A 21,250-nucleotide genomic window follows, 5' to 3' on the forward strand; every position below is an offset into this window, starting at 1 on the left:
ATTCTTCAAAACTCAGTTTAAGTTATAACCTCTTGCCTCATTTTAACACCACTGGCCAAAGGATGGAGGTAACTAGAATTGTGCTTTCTGATATGAAAGCTCCAAAGTAACTGGAAAACTGTAGCCCGGACTTTGAAAGTAACCAGACTGGACAGTGAAGAATTTAATTCAGGGCCATCTCAGGTCCAGGGGTTCTGAAGTTATAGCACTTTTTCTTAGGATACCTTAGAGGGTTTTGAAGATCTATGTCCAGGAGACTTAAAATCTACTGACTGTTTTAGTGCATGTAATCTCTGAAAGGTAGGATTAGGTAGAAATTAATCCAAGAATCCAGGTAAAAGCTAACAAAGTACCATTCCACCCAGTCCAAATCAATAACAAAAGCTAGAGAGGTAAATAAGCAAAAGACAGCCATCACTATCAAGCAGCTAGGTGGCACAGTAGATAAAGCAACAGGCCTAGAGTCAGGAAGACATGAGTTAATCTGACCTCAGATACTTCCTAGCTGTGTGACCTTGGGCAAGTCATTAATATATCAAATGACTTGCTCTGTTAATGAGGGAGAATGGGGTGGGAAGAAGAGAGAAGTCAACTCAAAGTTTTAAAAATGAATAATAAAATTTGTTTTTACATGTAACTGGGGAAAATAAAATAAAAGTGTGTATATATATATTTATATAAATTTTGTAATTGGCATTGTATACATCTATATTATATATAAAAAGAAAAGCAACTCTCAAAGACTTAAGAAATCTCCTCAAAGCACTGACCAAACATGATTCCCAAGTGACCTGTATGGAGCTTGTTACCCATCTCTTGACTGAAAGGATTAAGGTACAGAAAGCATTTCTGGATGAAGCCAATGTGTGGATGTGTTTTCCTTGACTATTTATCTGACCCAGGATTCTTTATAAATTTTTTTTAAATTGAAGTTTGTGGTAAATTGGGGATAGTAATACTGAAAAATGAAGAGGGGGACAAAAAAAAGGGTTTTTTGCAAGGTAATGAGGTGATTTGTCCAAAGTCACACAGCTAGGTAATTATTAAATGTCTGAAGCCACATTTGAACTCAGGTTCTCCTGTCTCCAGGGTCAGTGCTCTATTCATTGCACCATCCAGCTGCCCCAGACCATTGAATTTTAAATAAACTTCCCAGAACAGAAGGACATTTCCTTTTTTTGGTTCTACTTCATATATGAGAATGCTCTTTTTTTTTTTACATTCAGAATTTTAAAAATAATTTCTACTGTCTATTACACACCACTCATGGCACAAGCTTACACTTTCTCATGTTAAATTTATTTGTACATTCTTACTTATTAGATTTGAGAGCTCTTTGGAGGTAGAGTCTCATATCCATTCTTATATTTGCCCCAAGATATTGCATAGAATAGATGCTGAATCCTTTTTTATTACTGTATTTTTTGTAGGTGCACTTCTTTGGAAGATTGAGCAGAAATCCAACAAGGCATTTGCCTGTGGAAAAGTCACTATCAAAGGGAAGCGGCACTGGTATGAGGCACTGCCACAGGCTGTGTTTGTAGCTTTAAGTGATGATGCTGCGTGGATCATTAGGACTAATGGAGATTTGTACTTACAGACAGGTAACGAACCTCAGCTGCACTTTTACTTAGTAATTGTAGTCTTAGTTAAATTAAAACAGAATGTTGAAGATGATGGGATCCTAGCTCTTCTGCCAGGGTTGTAAAGTATCAAGTTTAGTTATGATGCTCTTATGTTTCCTTTTGTGATATATTGATAACTCAATGCTATTGATATACTTAATTCCATCTCCATGCCTGAAACCTATTTCTTCCTCATTTTTAGAGATCTTAGATATTGTCTAGAGCAACATTCTTTTTTTTAGAAAGATTTTTTTGGTTTGAGTTTTACAATTTTTCCCCTATTCTTGCTTCCCTCCCCCCACACCTCACAGAAGATAGTCTGTTAGTCTTTACTTTGTTTCCATGGTATACATTGATCTAAGTTGAATGTGATGAGAGAGAAATCATATCCTTAAAGAAGAAAAATAAAGTATAAGAAATAGCAAAATTATATAATAAGATAATGGGTCTTTCCCCAAAAATTGAAGGTAATAGTCTATGGTCTTTGTTCAAACTCCACAATTCTTTCTCTGGATACAGATGGTATTCTTCATCAAAGTTGATCATCACCCCCATGTTGATATTAGGGTGTACAATGTTCTTCTGGTTCTGCTCATCCCACTCAGCATCAGTTCATGCAAATCCTTCCAGGTTTCCCTGAATTCCCATCCCTCCTGGTTTCTAATAGAACAATAGTGTTCCATGACATCCATATACCACAGTTTGTTAAGCCATTCCCCAGTTGAAGGACATTCACTTAATTTCCAATTCTTTGCCACCACAAACAGGACTGCTATGAATAATTTTGTACATGTAATGTTTTTACCCTTTCTCATAATCTCTTCAGGGTTTAGACCCAGTGATGGTATTGCTGGATCAAAGAGTATGCACATTTTTGTTGCCTTTTGAGCATCGTTCCAGACTGCTCTCCAGAAAGGTTGGATGAGTTCACAGCTCCATCAACAATGTATTAGTGTCCCAGATTTCCTACATCCCTTCCAACATTGATCATTGTCTTTTCTGGTAATATTGACCAGTCTGAGAGGTGTGAGGTGGTATCTCAGAGATGCTTTAATTTGTATTTCTCTAATAAGTAGTGATTTAAAGCAATTTTTCATATGACTATGGATCGCTTTGATTTCTTCATCTGTAAATTGCCTTTGCATATCCTTTGACCATTTGTCAATTGGGGAATGGCTTGTTCTTTTGAAAATTTGACTCAGTTCTCTGTATATTTTAGAAATAAGTCCTTTGTCAGAAATATTGGTTGTAAAAACTGTTTCCCAATTTAATATTACTTTTGATCTTGGTTACAGTGGTTTTGTCTGTGCAAAAGCTTTTTAATTTAATGTAATCAAAATTATCTATTTTGTTTTTAATGATGTTCTCCATCGCTTCCTTGGTCATAAACTGCTTCCCTTTCCATAGATCTGACAGATATACTACTCCTTGATCCTCTACTTTGCTCATAATATTGTTTTTTATGTCTAAATCCTGTATCCATTTTGATCTTATCTTGGTATAGGGTATGAGGTGTTGGTCTAATCCAAGTTTCTTTCATACTAACTTCCAATTTTCCCAACAGTTTTTATTGAAGAGAGATTTTTTTAATCCCAATAGCTGGACTTTTTGGGTATTTTAAACAGCAGATAACTATAATCATTTCCTGCTAATGCACCTAGTCTATTCCACTGATTCACCACTCTGTTTCTTAGCCAATACCAGACAATTTTGATGACTGGTGCTTTATAATATAATTTTAGATCCGATTCTTTTGCACTTTTTTTCATTGAATCCCAGGAAATTTTGATTTTTTATTTTTCCATATGAATTTACTTACAATTTTTTCTAATTCATTAAAGTTGTTTTTTGGAATTTTGATTGATAGGGCACTAAACAACTAGTTTATTTTTGGTAGAATTGTCATTTTTATTATATTAGCTTGACCTATCCATGAGCAGTTGATGTTTGCTCAGTTATTTAAATCTGATTATATTTGTGTGAAAAGTGTTTTGTAATTGTTTTCAAAAAGTTTTTGAGTCTGCCTTGGCAGGTAGAATCCCAGGTATTTTATATTGTCTGAGGTTACTTTGAAAGGGATTTCTCTTTCTAGCCCTTTCTGCTGTATCTTGCTATTCATATATAGAAATGCTGAGGATTTATGAGGGTTTATTTCTTATCCTGTGACTTTGCTAAAGTTGCTAATTATTTCCTATTAGTTTTTTAGATGATTTTTGGGATTCTCTAGGTATACCAATCATGTCATCAGACAAGAGTGAGAGTTTTGTCTCTTCCTTCCCAATTCTAATTCCTTTTTCTTTTTTTTATTGCTGAAGCTAACATTTCTAATACAATATTGAATAGTAGTGGTGATAGTGGGCATCCTTGTTTCACCCCTGATCTTATTGGGAATGCCTCTAGCCTGTCCCCATTGCATATAATGTTTGTTGATGGCTTCAGATAGATATTGCTTATTATTCTAAGGAACAATCCATTTATTCCTACACTCTCTAGTCTTTTTAGTAGGAATGAGTGCTGTATTTTGTCAAAAATTCTTTCAATATCTATTGATATAATCATATGATTTCTGATAGGTTTGTTATTGGTATAATTAATTATACTAATGGTTTTCCTAATATTGAACCTACACTGCATTCCTGGGATAAATCCTACTTGATCATAATGTATTATCCTAGTGATGACTTGTAATTGTTTTGCTAAGATTTTATTTAAGATTTTTGCATCTATATTCACCAGGGAGATATACCTTTCTCTGTTTTATCTTTTCCTGGTTTAGGTATCAGTTCCATATTGGTGTCATAGAAAGAGTTAGGCAGAGTTCCATCTTCACCTATTTTTCCAAAGAGCTTATATAAAATTGGAACCAATTGTTCCTTAAATGTTTGATAGAATTCACTAGTGAATCCATCTGGCCCTAGAGATTTTTTCTTAGGGAGTTCAATAATGGCTTATTATATTTCTTTTTCTGAGATAGGGTTATTTAGGTAATTAATTTCCTCTTCATTTAATCTGGGCAACTTATATTTTTGTAAATATTTGTCCATTTCACTTAGATTGTTAAATTTATTGGCATAGAGTTGAGCAAAATCTGAATTATTACTTTAATTTCCTCCTCATTGGTGGTAAGTTCACCTTTTTCATTTATGATATTAGCAATTTGGTTTTCTTCTTTTTTTAATGAAATGACCTGAGGTTTATCAATTTTATTGGTTTTTTCATAAAACCAACTCTTAGTTTTATTTATTAGTTCAATAGTTTTCTATTTTTTTAGTTGCATATTTAGTTCATTGATTTCCTCTTTCTCTAATTTATTCATGTAACCATTTAAAGATATATCCCCTGACAGCAACTTTGAATGTTTTCCATAGGTTTTGGTATGTTGTTTCGTTATTGTCATTTTCTAGGATGAAATAATTCTTTCTATAATTCGTTGTTTGATCCACTCATTCTTTAAAATGAGGTTATTTAGTTTCCAATTAGTTTGGGGTCTATAGCAACCTGGCCCAATATATATATATATATATATATATATTTTTTAGGTTTTTTTTTTTTTACAAGGCAAATGGGGTTAAGTGGCTTGCCCAAGGCCACACAGCTAGGTAATTATTAAGTGTCTGAGACCAGATTTGAACCCAGGTACTCCTGACTTCAAGGCCAGTGCTTTATCCACTATGCCACCTAGCTGCCCCTACCTGGCCCAATATTGCATATGATCTTTATTGTATTATGATCTGAGAAAGATGTATTCACTATTTCTGCCTTTCTGCAATCAATCACTAGGTTTTTATGCCCTAGTACATGGTCAGTTTTTGTGTAAGTGCCATGCACTGTACGAAAAAAAGTATATTCCTTTCTATCTGCATTCCATTTCCTCCATAAGTCTATCATATCTAAGTTTTCTAAAAATCTATTTACCTCCTTAACTTCCTTCTTGTTTATTTTACAATTAGATTTATCTAAATCTGAGAGTGGGAGGTTGAGGTCTCCCATTAGTAGAGTTTTGCTGTCCATGTCTTCCTGTAGCTCTTTCAACTTCTCTTATAAGAATTTGCATGCCATACCATTGAGTGCATACATATTTAGTAATGAAATTACTTTATTGTCTATGGTACCTTTTAGGAGGATATAGTTTCCTTCTTTATCTCTTTTAATGCTATCTAGTTTTGCAGCTGCTTTGTCTGAGATAAGGATTGCAACCCCTGCTTTTTTCACTTCAGCTGAAGCAAAATATATTTTGCTCCAACCTTTACTTTTACATATATATGTGTGTGTGTGTGTGTGTGTATGTATATATATATATGTATATACATATATATATATATATATATATATATATATATATATATATACACACATATATCTGCTTCAAATGAGTTTTTTCTTGTAAGCAGGCTATTGTAGGATTCTGGTTTTTAATCCACTCTGCTGTCACTTACATTTTAAGGAGGAATTCATCCCATTCACATTCAAAGTTATAATTACTAATGCTTTATTGCCTTCCATGCTATATTCCCTCTGTTTATATTTTTACCTTTTTATCCTTTTATCCATATTCCCCAGTATTTTGTTTCTGAATACCACCACCTTCAGTGTGTTTGCTCTCCTATATCAACCCTCTTCCCCTTTCTTTCCCCTTTCCCTTTTCCCCTTCCTCCTTCCCTTCCTTCTGTTAGTTCCCCTTTTTCTCCCCTTCCCATCCCCCTCCCCTTTTCCCCTTTTAATACTTGAAAGGTAAGAAAGTTTCTTAACTGAGTGTGTGTGTAAGTTAACTTTTAAGTCAAGTCTGATTAGAAGATTCAGGTGGTTCTAATTTCCTCCTTTCTTCCCCTCTATTGCAGTAGGTCTTTTGTACCTCTTAATGTAATGTAATTTACCCCATTCAATCTCCTGCATCCTCCCATCTCCTTACTGTCCCTCTTTTTAATGAGGTATTGTTTTTAAATCATTCAATCTGAGTCACAGAAAAGTCATGAGTGTCTGTCACTTCTGGCTAAGTATATTCTCTCTATTAGAGTTTCAGTTCTCGAGAGTTATTAGAGTCTTTCTCCCAGGTAAGGATATAGTCAGTTTCAGCTTATTGGGTAGCAACCTCATGGATAAGTCATGAGTGTCCATCACTTCTGGCTAAGTACATTCTCTCTAATAGAGTTACAGTTCTCAAGAGTTATGAGAATCTTTCTCCCAGATAGGAATATAACCAGTTTCATCTTATTGGATAGTAGTTTTGCTTTGCTTTTTTACCTTTTCATGTGTCTCTTGAACCTCCTGTTTGATATCCAAATTTTCTTATTTAGCTCTGGTCTTTTCCTCAGTAAATGTTGGAAGTCTTCCATTTCATTAAATGTCCATCTTTTCCCCTGGAAGAGAAGGCTCAGCTTTGCGGGATAGTGGATTCTTGGCTGCATTCCAAGCTCCCTTACTCTTCAGAATATCTCATTCCAGGCCCTTCAATCCCTTAATATTGATGCAGACAGGTCCTGCATAATCCTTACTGTGGCTCCTTGGTATTTAAATTGTTTCTTTCTGGCTGCTTGCAGGATTTTCTCTTTTATCTGATAGTTCTGGAATTTGGTCACAACATTCCTTGGTGTTTTCATTTTAGGACCTCTTTCTGGAGGAGATCGATGTATTCTTTCAATAAATATTTTGCCCTCTGGTTCCATAATATCAGGGCAGTTTTCCATCACTAAAACCTGTGTTATTAAGTCCAGGCTTTTTTTTCTCTTCAATGTTTTCAGGAAGTCCTATAATTCTCAGGTTGTCCCTTCTCGATCATTTCTTGAGGTCAGTGGTTTTGCTGATGAAGTATTTTACATTTTCTTCTTTTTTTCTTTTTTGATCTTTTGGTTTTGTTTAACAGAATCTTTTTGTCTCATGAAGTCATTAGTTTCCACAGATTCCATTCTTTTTTTTTTTTTAGAGAAGAATTTTCTTCATTTACCTTTTGCAACTCCTTTTCTAATTGGTCAATTCTATTTTTGAAGGAGTTTTTCATATGCCCAAGGGTAGTTGTGAGATTTTTATTTGTCTAATTGTATTTTCCAAGGATTTGTTTTCTTGTTGTGAGATGTTAATTTTCTCTTGCAATATGTTAATTTTCTCTTGAGTTTCTTTTTCAAAATTTTTCCAATTGATTTTTAAAACTCCTTCCTGATTTCTTCAAGAAAGTCTTTCTAGACTGGAGACCAATTCATATTCTCCTCAAAAGTGCTAGATCTCTCTGGGTTAGAATCTATTTCTTCTAAGTATTTCTCCATGGGCCGCCCTTTTTGATGACTTTTCTTCATTTTCCTAGGATTGTGTTGGTAGAGAGTCTGGCTCTCAGAGGTTTGCTTTTGAAAGCCCTAGAGGCTTTGTCCACTTGACTTAGTAATTCAAGGGCTGGGCAGTAGAGCATGCTGGTTGTTTTCTCTGGAGTGATTGAAGCCTTCTCCCTATCCTGGAGGGAGTAAGGAGGTGATGAGGTGGGAGTGAAAAGGAGCAGCAGGGTTTGAGCTGGCTTTAAACAATGGACTGAATGCTCTGTAGTCCACACCTGATCCTGAGGGGGTGGGGGTTGGCTTCCATTTGTTCCTGGAAAAATGCTCTGCTAAAAGTATGGAACTTGGGTCCCCCAGACCTCCCCTCCCCCCTGGCCAAAGACTCCTAGGCTAATGTGGGTTCTCTGACCTTCCAAAGTCTCTGAGGCTAATGACAGTCCTGTGGCTTCCCCCCACTGCTGTCCCTGAGCTGGCCCTCAGGTCTCCTCTCCTGGTTCACCCACAGTCCCCTGAGACAGACCTTGTTGGTAGGTATTCTTCTCCTAGCTTCTTTTTCTGGGTTTTGTCAATCAAGTTTCTGTTAAGAGGTTTCTTTCATGTTGTTTTTGAAGGGACACCAGGAGCACTTAACACAATGCCTGTCTTCTCTCTGCCATCTTGACTGGAAGTTTAGAGCAACGTTCTTGAAGAAACTAAGGTCCAGAGCAGTTAAATAATTGGTCTTGGTACCATCAGTTAACATAGAAGTTTAGTAGGGACAGGAATTTAAACCAGACCCTCTGACTCCAATCCAGGGTGCTTTCTACTGCACCATGCTGCCTGTCAGTTCCTCATTTCCTTAAAGTTTAATTCAGTTGCCACCAGTCCCTTGAAGTTTTCCCTGTCACTCTTCTACATGGATGAAAGTCATTTTGACTTGCTCAGATTTTCTTAGAATATTTTGTGGAGTCCTTCTTTGCCTCTATCCTACTCTATTTCATCCTATACTTATTTATGTACATATTTTATTACTCTTTCCTTACTTGCTGTTATTTTGTAAGCCTATTTAATGAGGGAACTATTTTGTTTCTGGTCTTCATTATCCCTTGCATGTAGCACAGTTTAATATGTATACATGTTTGTTGAACTGAGTTAAATTTGCAGATTGTTAATTTCTTCTTAAAATGAATCCTGTGCAGATCATTTATACTGTCATTCCAGATCTAAAATGTGACAATTGATGTGAAATTAATAGAATCATTTTTCCCCTTCTTAGGCTGTATAGTGAATATACTTACTGTTCCATTTCATGTCCAGAAAACCTAAAGAGGAAGTATTTCTAATAAATAACAATTCACCTGATCCTAGGAAATCTTTAACTTTTGGAAGACTTATAATTGGGCTTGTTTATTAGTAGGAAATAGTAATGAGATTCACATAAGTTCTATTAGCAACAACTGAAATATTGCTCTACAATAGCAACTTCATTTATCGGTCTCTGGGATGGATTATGGGAAGAAGTTCCACTTAGCCTGCCCTAATGGATTTGTGTAAATGACTATAAATTTTGTAGATAGTATAAGTCTGTAAGAATAATTTAATCACTTGGATTTTCAACAAATAATGATTGATTCCCAATTTTTTTCCCCAATAAGCAACACTTAGAAATAAGTCATAGAGAGCATCTAGATCAGTTGTTAGCAACCTTTCAAAAATATAGTATCCTAAGGTTCTTACCTCTTTTTTTCTGACATAAAGTTGTTGGGATCAGGGTATTGTTAACCGAATAGGAATTCTTAAGAGAACAGTCAGCCTAGCAAGAACCAGAATTGTCCTTAAGTGTAAATAAGAGTAGGAAGTTCCTATATGGTATGAAAAGATGTCCTATCACTCTTTTTTTTAAAAAGTCACTTAGCACACTTTTCTAGATACCTTTACTTTGTCATACTTCTGGAAATTACATTAATTTTTAATTTGGTCAGTCATATGTTTGTTAAGTGCTGTCTAAATACTAGAAACATAAAAAAAAGACAAAAACTGTCTACTTTCAGTTAGCTCAGACTCCAATGTGGAAATTAACATGCAAACAGCTATATATAAATAAAGACAAATAAATTGAAGATAATTTCTGAGGAAAGGCAGTAGCGTTAAGGGTGATCAGGAAAGATTTCTTTTGAAAGTAGGATGTTAGCTATGATTTGAAGGAAGCCAGAAAGTGGAGATGAAGAGGGAGAATATTCCAGTATGGGAGACAACCAAAGAAAATACCTGGAGTGGGCAGAGTGTCTTGTTGGGGGAACAGCAAGGAAGGTGAGTGTCAAAGGTCTCAGATATTTCTAAATTGGCTTTCAATCTTTGACAACTTAGGGCAAATTAATGAAATTTTTTCATATAATGTGAAGAACACTGAGTTTGAGGTCTGGAAGATTTGAATACTTGCTCTTCCAATCACCTGAAAGACCCGATAGAAGTCTCTTAACTTCTCTGACCCTTAGTCATCACAAATGTACAATGAAGGAACAGGTCTAAGAACCTAGGTATGGGAGAATGTTCAAGCTTGGAAGCATCAGCATGGTAATATGTGATTGCCTTGGAAGCAAGTTCAAGTAATAGGGCCTAGTCATGGTCTGAAAGTAAGGATTACATAGTTTTTAGTATTACAGAATTTTATTAGCTACCAGGAAAACTTCAACTGAATTTATTAATACCTTCCTCATGATTGGGTGGCAGCACAATGTAGTGAAAACAGAACTTAATGAGGAGTCAGACTGGGATTTAAGTTCCAGTTTTTCTATGTAATTTATTAGGTTTGTGATTTTGGTCAAGTCACTTGGTACTTATAGTACATTAGAGGAGATATCATTTGTTATGTTGTGCTGTGTGTGCCTGTGGACTCATATGTAAATATAATATAAATTAATTTGTGATTGGTACTTAAGGAGGTATATAAAGTGCTATCTGATGAAAGAAGAAAATTTTTTCCCACTGAAGGAATCAGGAAAGTCTTCCTGGGGAAGGTAGCATTTGAGCTAAATTTTCAAAAATATGTAGGATATCAGCTAATGGAAATGAGAGGACATTTAAGGAGTAGACTATCAGTGTGATCAAGGGTATAGACAGGAAAATGTGGACTATATTTGGGAAAAAAGTGAATAATTCAGTTTGACTAAAGCCTAACTAAATGTTAAGGTGTAGGATTAGAAAAGTACAGAAAGATATATATCAGCCAGGGTGGCTAGATGGCACAGTGGATAGAACACCGGCCCTGGAGTCAGGAGTACCTGAGTTCAAATTCGGCCTCAGACACTTAATGATTACCTAGCTGTACCAAAAAAATAAAAAACAACCTGAAAAAAAAGATATATAGCAGCCTACATTATGGAAAACCTTGGATGCCAGAATAAGGAATCTAGTAGACCATGGAGGTTTGTTGAAGGGTTCTGGACAAATCAAGGACAGGATCAGAGAGACATAGTAGTGTGAGGGGGAATTGTAGGAGAAGAAGATCTAGACTCTGGAATATTGATGTGATCCAGGAAAGACATAATAAGGATCCAAACTAGCATGGCAACTATAGGCATAAATGAGAAATTAAAAATAATAGTGATTCTTTGGGGATTTATATCTTATTTTACTTAAAGGTTTGAGTGTGGATCGTCCCTGTGCCAGAGCTGTGAAGATTGACTGCCCATATCCTCTGTCCCAGATCACATCTCGAAACAATGTGGTATGGGCGTTAACTGAACAAAGGGCACTTCTTTATCGAGAGGGAGTGAGCAGCTTCTGTCCTGAAGGAGAACAATGGAAATGTGATATTATAAGGTAATAAAACATTAGTAAGGATTAAGAAGTAGAAGAATATTGTATATTCATAATCCAGTGTACTGAAACTGCTTTTTGTCTGAGATGCCATAAGCTTTGATAAAAGAAATTTTTTATTCAGAATCTGATTTCTTTTTATTCCCAAAGATTTCTTTTTTTCCACATTTAGGAAAACTGAGTAGAATCCACATTAGCCTAGTATCAGACTTTCAATTTTCATCTAATTCTGTTAAAATTGGGTATATAAATGTTCACAGTTCTAAGAAAAAAGTTGTTTTGAACTTCCCTAGAATTCTCAATGATTCTTTTTTTCTGAGTTGTTATGTTGTGGTACAAGAGTGAGAACTTAAGGAGACTTTGCTGCTCTTCTATCACATTGCCACCTTTCCTCTTGTTCCCTTTTTGTTCTGTGAAGTTAAACTCTGGTTCCTCCTTAGGTCATGGAGGTGATATCAGTTTCTCAGAGCTATGTGCTTTGCTACATGATGGTGATGTACAAATTCCCACACCCCTCACTTCCTTGGATGTTGTTAGATCCTTAAGGATAGGACTATGGCTCAGTCATTTTACTCAGATTTGCTTTTTTTTTTTTTTTTTCCTTTGATATTTCTAAATGTCTGCAGTGAAAGGCAAGCTTTGGAACCTGTATGTATAACACTTGGAGATCAACAAACCATATGGGCTTTGGACATCCATGGAAATCTTTGGTTCAGAACTGGAGTTGTTTCCAAGAAACCTCAAGGAGATGATGACCATTGGTGGCAAGTAGGCATTCAGTTATCAATAAGGGACACTTTCCATTCAATATGTATTCTCAGGAGATCTCAAGTTCTCTCTTTCTTTGTCTTTATGTTTCTCTTTGTTTCTCCACTCCCCTCTCTTCTCCTCTCCTCTCCTCTTCTTCTTCTTTCTCTTCCTTTCCCTTCCTCATGTAATTTTGTTATCAATCATCAAAGATCTATTGTAAAAGTTAATAGGGAATAACACTAAAAGTGAAGTTTTGGAGTATGTCATATTTTGAGGTTCAAATTTTTTCAGTCTTCAGACTTGTATTTATATTGACAACCATACTGCTTATTTTTAAATGGTTGTGGATTATATATATATATATATATATATATATATATATATATATGTATATATGCAAGGTTCTTTTTGAACCTCAGTTTCCTTATTTGTCAAATAAGGAGGGTTAGACAAGGTGACCCTTATTGTACCTACCACCTCTGAATGTATGACAGTGAGAATATGGAAAAAGAAGTCCTGTTTCATTTTTAATAATTTGCTGAATAATTTAATAATAATAATTTAATACTTGCTGAATCAGAAAAATAAAGGTTTTTCTTTTGTCTGTGTTTTATGATTTAAATAAACACATCTGTGGGCAAAACATTCTGGGGTGTAAAGAGTGTCCATTATGTAATATTATCTGCCCATATATTTTACAAAGCATTCATTTTTTTACTGATTAAGGCCTGTAATCTCAGTGATTTTTTGTATATAGTCTTTGTTATTTTCTGGTTGGATTTGAAAGAGGATTTTTACTAAATGCTTCTTCCAGGCAAACTGACTAATTTCTTATTCTTCAAATTTATTATTTTGTCTCCCACTTCCATGCCTCTTTGTAGTCTTTCCCCTTCATTCATGGAACATGCTCCCTCTATACCTTTAGAAGGATTCTATAGCTGCTTTCTAGACTCAATTCATGGCCCTTTCTTGATTTCTCCTAGGTTTTTATTTTTAGTACTTTCTCCTTATCAAATGATCACGAATGAACTTATCTATTTACTGGTTTTCCCTTGTAGACATGAAGAACAGGGGCTGATTTTCTTTTTGTTTTTGTATTTCCAACACCTAACTCAAATTTGTCTGTAACAGGTGCTTAATAAATGCTCTTTAGATTAGATTAAATAGCCTAGCATAGTGACTCTCATATTTTTTGATCTTGGGTTCCATTCATACTCTTAAAAATTATTTGAGCCCCCATCCCCCAAGAGTTTTGGTTTTATGTGTGTTGTACCTATAGATATTTATATTCAAAATTAAACATTTTAGTATTATTATAAAAATAGTTTTGACTTTGTAGACTCCCTGTTATCATCTCATGAACCCTCAGGAGTCTCTGGACCATGCTTTGAAAACCAAAGGGCTTAGGGAATGGGTATTTGACCCAGGTCATTAAGGGAATTTGAGAATAGAAATTCAGAGAGAAAGAGGCATAGGAACTAATCAGAGAACAAGCAAGTGTGTAAATGAACTCTTGGCTGTCATATTCTGTGGTATTTTCTCTAGGTAAGCATCACAGATTATGTGGTGTTTGACCAATGCAGCTTGTTCCAGACACTAATTCATGCCACGCACACAGTGGCAACAGTTGCACAGGCTCCTGTGGAGAAGGTGGCAGACAAACTACGAATGGCATTTTGGTCACAGCAGCTTCAGTGTCAGCCGAGCCTGCTTGGTGTCAACAACAGTGGCGTTTGGATTTCATCAGGCAAGAATGAATTCCATGTAGCAAAAGGAAGTCTAGTAGGTTAGTGGATTTTTTAATTCTTGTTCTAAGAGTAAATACTGAAAGATAAGCTTTTATATCCTCAAATGAAAAGGATACAAGATTTAAAGATGGTGCTTTGAGGACAGATTAATAGAAAGGGGTCTTAAAGTTGTATGATTACTTTCGATTTTTTAAAACCTGACATTACTTTTTTTGGAAGCATCAGTATGTAGGGGCAGCTAGGTGGTGCAGTGGATAGAGCACTGGCCCTGGAGTCAGGAGTCCCTGAGTTCAAATCCAGCCTCAGACACTTAATAATTACCTAGCTGTGTGGCCTTGGGCAAGCCACTTAACCCCATTTGCCTTGTAAAAACCAAAAAAAAAAAATCAGTGTGTCTTGATGTAAAATGATGAATTACTATCAGAAATGTATTATGATGTATTATGATATATTATGAATAGTGCAACTCTTAAATGACCTTTATATAAATTTTATATTTATATGAAAAAATAAATACACCCAAACTTCAAATTTTACATTAGCAGTTCTTTTGGGGCCTCAGTTCCTTATCTGTCAATACATAAGGTTGGACAAGGTATATCTTATTGTTCCCACTACCTCTCAAATGTATGACAGTAAGAATATGGAAGAAGAAGTTCTATTTTGTCTTGAATGAAGATTAACCTCTCTTTTACTGAATCAGAAAATAGTCTGTGTTCTCCCTGAGAAAAAAAAATAGTGCCACTGCTTAAAATGGAATAATTGTAAAGATTCTTCAAAGAATTTTTGAATTAAAATGTAGTAAGTCCATTTTCTGTGAATGAATTGCCTACTCTGTGAATTTGTCACAGTACTGAATCCAACTATCACCTCTCCCCCCCTTACTTTCAGAAAAAATGAGTTCATAAACATCTTTGTGTGTATCTGTCTTGACAGTGTTCTGAAGCAAAACAAGACATAAAGCTTAAGATTCATTCTTCTGTATTAGCTAGATAATCTACAACTGACTGTGAGAGAATTTGATTAATTAAAAACTAGATAAGAAGAGGAACCAAAACGATTAATTCTCTTAATTGTTTCCAGGGACATATTGGAATAATGTTGTTCCACGTGGTACTGCTTCAGCCACAAAATGGGTGTTTGTGTTGGCTTCTGCTGCTCCTACAAAAGAAGGTTGGTTAGTTTTTGATTAGTTAAGGTCAATTGTATAAATGATTTCAAGCCAAATTTTTTTTATTGTTTTCTACAATAATGAATGAATGAATGAATGGTGTCATCTTGCATATCTCTGACACATAAACAGATATGATAATGCAGTTTTAAAAGTATTATTATTAAACATTGCCATGAGCAAAATAGTACCAGCCATATGAAGCAGTTTAGATTAGATTATCCAAGGGAGCCAGTGCTTAAGAAAAGATCAATTTTCCTAAAGTATATTTATATTTGTTTGTTTGTTTTTTTGTTGTTGTTTTTGCAAGGCAATAGAGTTGTGTCTTGCCAAAGGTAAGCATGTTTATATTCAAAAATATAATATCCTTTAAAAAATAATATCCTTATCACTAATACAGGGAATAGACAAAGTTGTCTGAAAAAGGCATCAGATGATGTTCAATGGCACACAAAAATAATCTTTAGAAAATTGAGGGGTAGGTGATTTTTATCTTTCCCAAGAATTTTTGGGTACCACTTTCTAACTTCCTAACTTCTTCTCACACTTATCCTTAAGTATCCAGTGCCTTTATTTTCCCTCTGGTTATCCAAATCCCAACCCTTTGTCTTCTCCACTCAGACCAGTCCCCTAGAAATATCCTTTGCATTATTTTGCCCTTTGAAATTCCTCTTTTGAACAATAATCTCATTTCCTGTCTTTTCTTTCTTAATCTTAGACTTCTTTTCTGTCCTTAGCATTACCTTTCTTCTCTCCCTCTTCCTGTTCTGTTATCCATTGTTCTTGCTCTGCTCACTTTCTTCCCTTCACAGTCTTGGTGTAATTTGTTCATCTGTATACTATCTTCTATTCTAAATCTCTTAATCCTTTGTCTATCCTTATGCCTTAACATATTCCAATCTGGATTGCCAAACCCTGCCACCCATCTGCTTACTTTACTCCTATTCAGTTGCTTCTGAAAGCTAAAATTTACTATCTAATCTCTGATGGATCCTCACTACTGTGCTGCAATACTTAGGTTCTTCCCAGATTGACTCTTATCGCAATATTCACAGTGTATAATTCTCAGGACTCCAGTTCCATCTCCTCCTTTCCTTCTGTAAGAAACTTTGTCTCCTGTTTTGATGATGATGTTTGTCCCTCATTCTCAAGAAAGACTATGACATCAGGAAGGTGATGCCATGACAAGCACATGAATTGGATTTGAGTGAGGGGCTGTGCTCAGTCACCAGCCTCACTTTCTCCTCCAGAGTCATCTGGGTCCAGTGGCCTGATATGAATCAGGGTAACTGGAGATGAGTTAAGTGACTTGCCCAAGGTCATAGACTAAATGAGGCTGGATTCAAACTCCTGTCTTCCAGATTCCCAAATCCAATGCTCTATCTACTATGCCACTTAGCTGCCATCCTATTTTACTGATTAAAAAAGACACTATTTGCTTTGAGTGTCTTCTCTGTTCCACATAAACTTTTCAAAACCCTTCTGCTTGAACTCCTGGTTCCAATATCAGGAGAAGGTGGTCCTTTGTTTTGCCAGAGCAAATTTATGCTCTTGGTTCCATTGCTGTCTATCTTTTTGGGGAATTTTTTCCTAGATCATTTTCTTTCTGTCTGCCTAGACAAATCTTTATTCTTTCCTTGTTCACTGTCTTCTCCCTACTGCTTACCAATATATCCAGATTTCTTCCATTGCTAAAATACTCATATTCCATCCCTTCAAGCTGTTATGTTTTCCTGTCGAAATCTTAGAGTTGTTTCCGTTTGTTACTTCTAGTTCTTTGCCTATTTTTTGGGGGGCTTTTTTATGTTGAACTTAACTATAAATAATAAATAAGAATATTTCACTATATAAAGAGTATATGAAACTGAAAAATTTTTTTAAAAATTGTTTATTAAACTTAGCATGGGAGTGACAAAGTTACCTTGTTTATGTCACTTGAATTTCTCTTCATTTTATTTTTTGTAGCCATTAAATGTTTTATTGATGTTCTCTTCCTTCCTTCCTTCCTTTTCCTTTTTTCCCTCTCCTTAACTGTCCATTAATTCAAGTACTCAATTCAAGTATTCAAGCAAACAGTTCTTCACCATTCATTTGCCATGTGTGAAATTGTATGTCTTATTCTACCTAAATTAAATTACTTATTCAGTGCCATACTAATCAGACTACTAAAAAACTATTTTACAGAGCTAGGAAAAATGGTAACAGAATTCATTTGGAACAACAAAAGTTCAAAAATATTGAGGAAATTAACAAAAAAAAATACAAAGGAAGGTGATCTAGCTGTACCAGATCTACAATTGTATTATAAAATGACAGACGTCAAAACTATCTGCTACTGGCTAAGAAATAGAGAAGTGGATCAGGGGAATAAATTAGGTACAAAAGAAATAGTGGTAAAGGACCATAGTAATCTATGACAAACCCAAAGAATTTAGCTCCTGGGAGAAGAACTTACTATCTGAAAATATATGTCTTATTCTGTACCTCTACTCCAGGGATGAAGAATGTCCATCTTTGGTTTGGCCAAAGATAATGGGCTAATTTTTACATTTTTGGCCCTTGGCAGAAAGAAGTTTCCCCATCCCTGCTCTACCCCATCATCTTTCTGTCAAGAGGTAGCTGTCTTGCTTTATTATCAATCTTCTGAAGCAGTAATTAGTTACTACATTGATTAAAATTGTGTAATCATTCAGAATTATTTTCTGTTATATTGTTGTGATCATAAAAATTGTTCTCCTGATTCTGTTCCTATCCCCCTCTATTGGTTCTAGTAAGTCTTACCATATTTCTCTTAATATCATATTTATCATTTCTTATTGGGCATATTCACTATTTCTTATCATGCATTGCTTTCAACTCATAAAATCTGGTTTATCTTTTTCCTAATTGATGGGGAACTACTTTGTTTCCAAATCTATGATTCTATAAAAAGTATTGTTATAAATATTTTTGTCCTTATGGGATCTTTCTGTCTGTCTTTGATTTATTTGTGGTATGTACACCCCCAATTAGTTCTCAGCCCTTTTAATCTAGCTTTGAAGCCTAGCACTGAACTGAAACTGCTGATTTTTCCTGACTCTTTTCATTCCAACTCTGACCTTATTTGACTTGACCATTTTTTGTCACTTGACACAAGCTTCTCTTCTTGGATAGGGTCTCGTCTCTTGTCTTTCATGACTGTATTCATTCTTAGTTTTCTTACTTGTCTGGTTGCCTCTTAGCAACCTTATCCAAAGGATCATCATTCAGTTCCTACCCCACCAAACATGGATGACCCCAAGTACTGTCCTTGTACCTCTTCACTCTACACATATTCTCTCAATGGTTTCTTCAATTCTTTTATCATTAAATTCATTTATCATTGTTAAATGGTTATCAACTCCCTCTTTAAAAATCTGGCTCTCACTTTCCAGTAATCCCTTTGCTTATAATAGAATCGTCTATTATAGTAAAGACATATAACTAAACAAAAAAAAATTAGGAAATTAACTGTTACTGAATGTGAATGGCTCACTTTTCACTTTTAGTCTGACCCTTCTCCACTGAGAAGAGGGGCAGAGCGAGGGAGGAGTCACCTTATCAGCATTCTTCCAAACTCATGAGTGGTTATTTCATTGGTTAGAATTCTCAAGTCTTCTGATGTTTTATTTATTATATTACATATGTTATATTGCATTATATCACATTATTATATCTTCATCTTATTGTGTTTTATCATATGAGTCAGTTTTCTGGTTCTTTTCCTATTTCACTCTGCATCAGTTCATATTTTCCAAGTCTATTAAACATTAGACTTCTCTCTCCAGTTGCTTCAGGGTCTTATTCAACTAACCTTTCCCTTTGAGTAATTTCTAATTTTTAACAAAGACCATATAGTTATGATAACTACTGCTTTGTAAAAATGTAGTTTAAAACTTGAATATGGAAACTTGAATTTTGGAATTTTTGTCATTAGTGCATAATGCAGGATCTTACAAATAATAGGTGCTTAATAAATGTTAGTAAAATTGAATTGAACCATATTTTTAAGATTTTGTTTATAATAAAAGGTAAAAAATCTAAATAAGTTTGCAGAAAATAAAATTTATTACTCTGTAAGAAATTAATTACACACTGGAAATTCTCTAGAGGAGAGGCTTAAGTTGTCAAGAGTCTCCTGAAAAATTTGTTTTCTAAAAAACAGAGAAAGTATTTCTAAACTATTTTTAAAGAACAGAGCAAGTATTAGATACCATCTTATTCCCATTAAGTTGGCAAAAATAATTAAGACTAATAAAGTTCAAAGCTAATTGGACTGTGCAAAGATAGGATCTTTATTCCATTTGATTTTGAACTATGAATTGGAAATTTTGGAAAGCAATCTGACATTCAAAATGAGCTTCAAAACTGTGTACCCTCTCACTGACATTAAAGATGTCAAATAAAAATAGTCCTGCCATCAGAAACTGTCATGTAAAATCATAAATAACCTTTGTATCCAATAGTTAGAAAATAACAATGTCATATGTAAATATAATAAGATATCCTTGTATCATAAATGACAAATGTGAATAATACAAAGAAATGAGAAGAATGATATGAAATGATGTGAGCTGAAAAAATTAGGACCAAAAGAAAATACATTCTAAAAATAAGAATAGCAACAAAATACAGAAAGAATAAAACTCAGAAGAAAACTCTAAACTGAAAAAGAAATAAACAGTAAAATTTAGTAACTCATTTTGATAGAGGTGAATTTATAGAGAAGGTCTCAGAGTCAAGATGACTGAAACACCTGGCTGTGTGAAACCTTGAGCTAGTCACATGACCTCTCAGGGTTCCAAGACTAAGTTGAAATGCTTACCTGCATTGGTTTAGGGAGTTTCCTTGTCAGAGTTTACTATACCATTGAAATACTAGGTCCCATCTTATCTGTGATTTTTTTGGGAGATTGTTCAATATCTTATTGTTGCTTCTTTTTATGGTGTCATTTTTCTTATTAAAATTAATATGTACATTTTAAAAAACTAATAAAGTTTCATTTACAGTCTTAAAAATATTCTTGTATGTGTATTTGATTATGTTTGATAATAAGTTTATATAAAAAGAAAACACTATACTTGAGGAGGGAAGGAAGGAGAGAGAAAAAGTAAGCAGGCACATAGCACCAGTTTTTTTTTTTGTTTTGTCTTTTTTTAGGTTTTTGCAAGGCAAATGGGGTTAAGTGGCTTGTCCAAGGCCACACAGCTAGGTAATTATTAAGTATCTGAGACCAGATTTGAACCCAGGCACTCCTGACTCCAGGGCCGTTGCTTTATCCATTGCGCCACCTAGCTGCCCCACATGGCACCAGTTTTATGCCAGTCGTGGTCCTCATCCTAACCCTGTGAGATAGATGCTATCATTCCCATTTTCCACTTAAGGAAACTGAGGCAAAGGGTTTGTCTGCTGCCACTGCATATACTTTCAGATTTTATTTGACAAATTGATTGGTTTTGCTGATTTTTCCCTCTTATTTTTTCTCTTTTTTTTTTTCAAGGACTGGGGTTAAGTGGCTTGCCCAAGGCCACACAGCTGGGTAATTACTAAGTGTTTGAGGTCAGATTTGAATTCAGGTACTCCTGACTCCAGGGCTGGTGCTCTATCCATTGTGCCACCTAGCCGCCCCTTATTTTTTCCTTTTTAAAAATGATTTATTAACTCAAAACCTTGCAAAAAATGATTGATTAAATACTACTATTACATGTAGTTGGAAAAACAAATAAATAAACTATTTAAATTTTAAAAAATGATTTATTATTTGGGGGAGAGAGAAGATAGGCAGAATAATACAGGCATGAATTTTGGTGGGATAAAAAACAAAAGATATCTATAAAGTTTATTTTTAAAAACTATCCTTGCCCCCATGACATCAAATAT

General features: G+C 34.8%; 1 protein-coding gene across 5 annotated transcripts in view; it reads left to right on the forward strand.

Annotated features, from left to right (window-relative positions):
* TECPR2 (tectonin beta-propeller repeat containing 2) overlaps window positions 1–21,250 on the forward strand; it is a 149,817-nt gene that overhangs the window by 65,014 nt on the left and 63,553 nt on the right. For all 5 annotated transcript variants that reach the window (XM_074213143.1, XM_074213144.1, XM_074213140.1 and 2 more), the window contains 5 exons: window positions 1,431–1,604; window positions 11,506–11,686; window positions 12,310–12,451; window positions 13,979–14,219; window positions 15,265–15,354. In XM_074213143.1, coding sequence (XP_074069244.1) covers window positions 1,431–1,604; window positions 11,506–11,686; window positions 12,310–12,451; window positions 13,979–14,219; window positions 15,265–15,354 — 828 coding nt within the window. The remainder of the gene's footprint in view (window positions 1–1,430; window positions 1,605–11,505; window positions 11,687–12,309; window positions 12,452–13,978; window positions 14,220–15,264; window positions 15,355–21,250) is intronic.

Source organism: Macrotis lagotis, chromosome 1 (genome assembly GCF_037893015.1).
Source record: "Macrotis lagotis isolate mMagLag1 chromosome 1, bilby.v1.9.chrom.fasta, whole genome shotgun sequence".
Classification (NCBI taxonomy): Eukaryota; Metazoa; Chordata; class Mammalia; order Peramelemorphia; family Peramelidae; genus Macrotis; species Macrotis lagotis.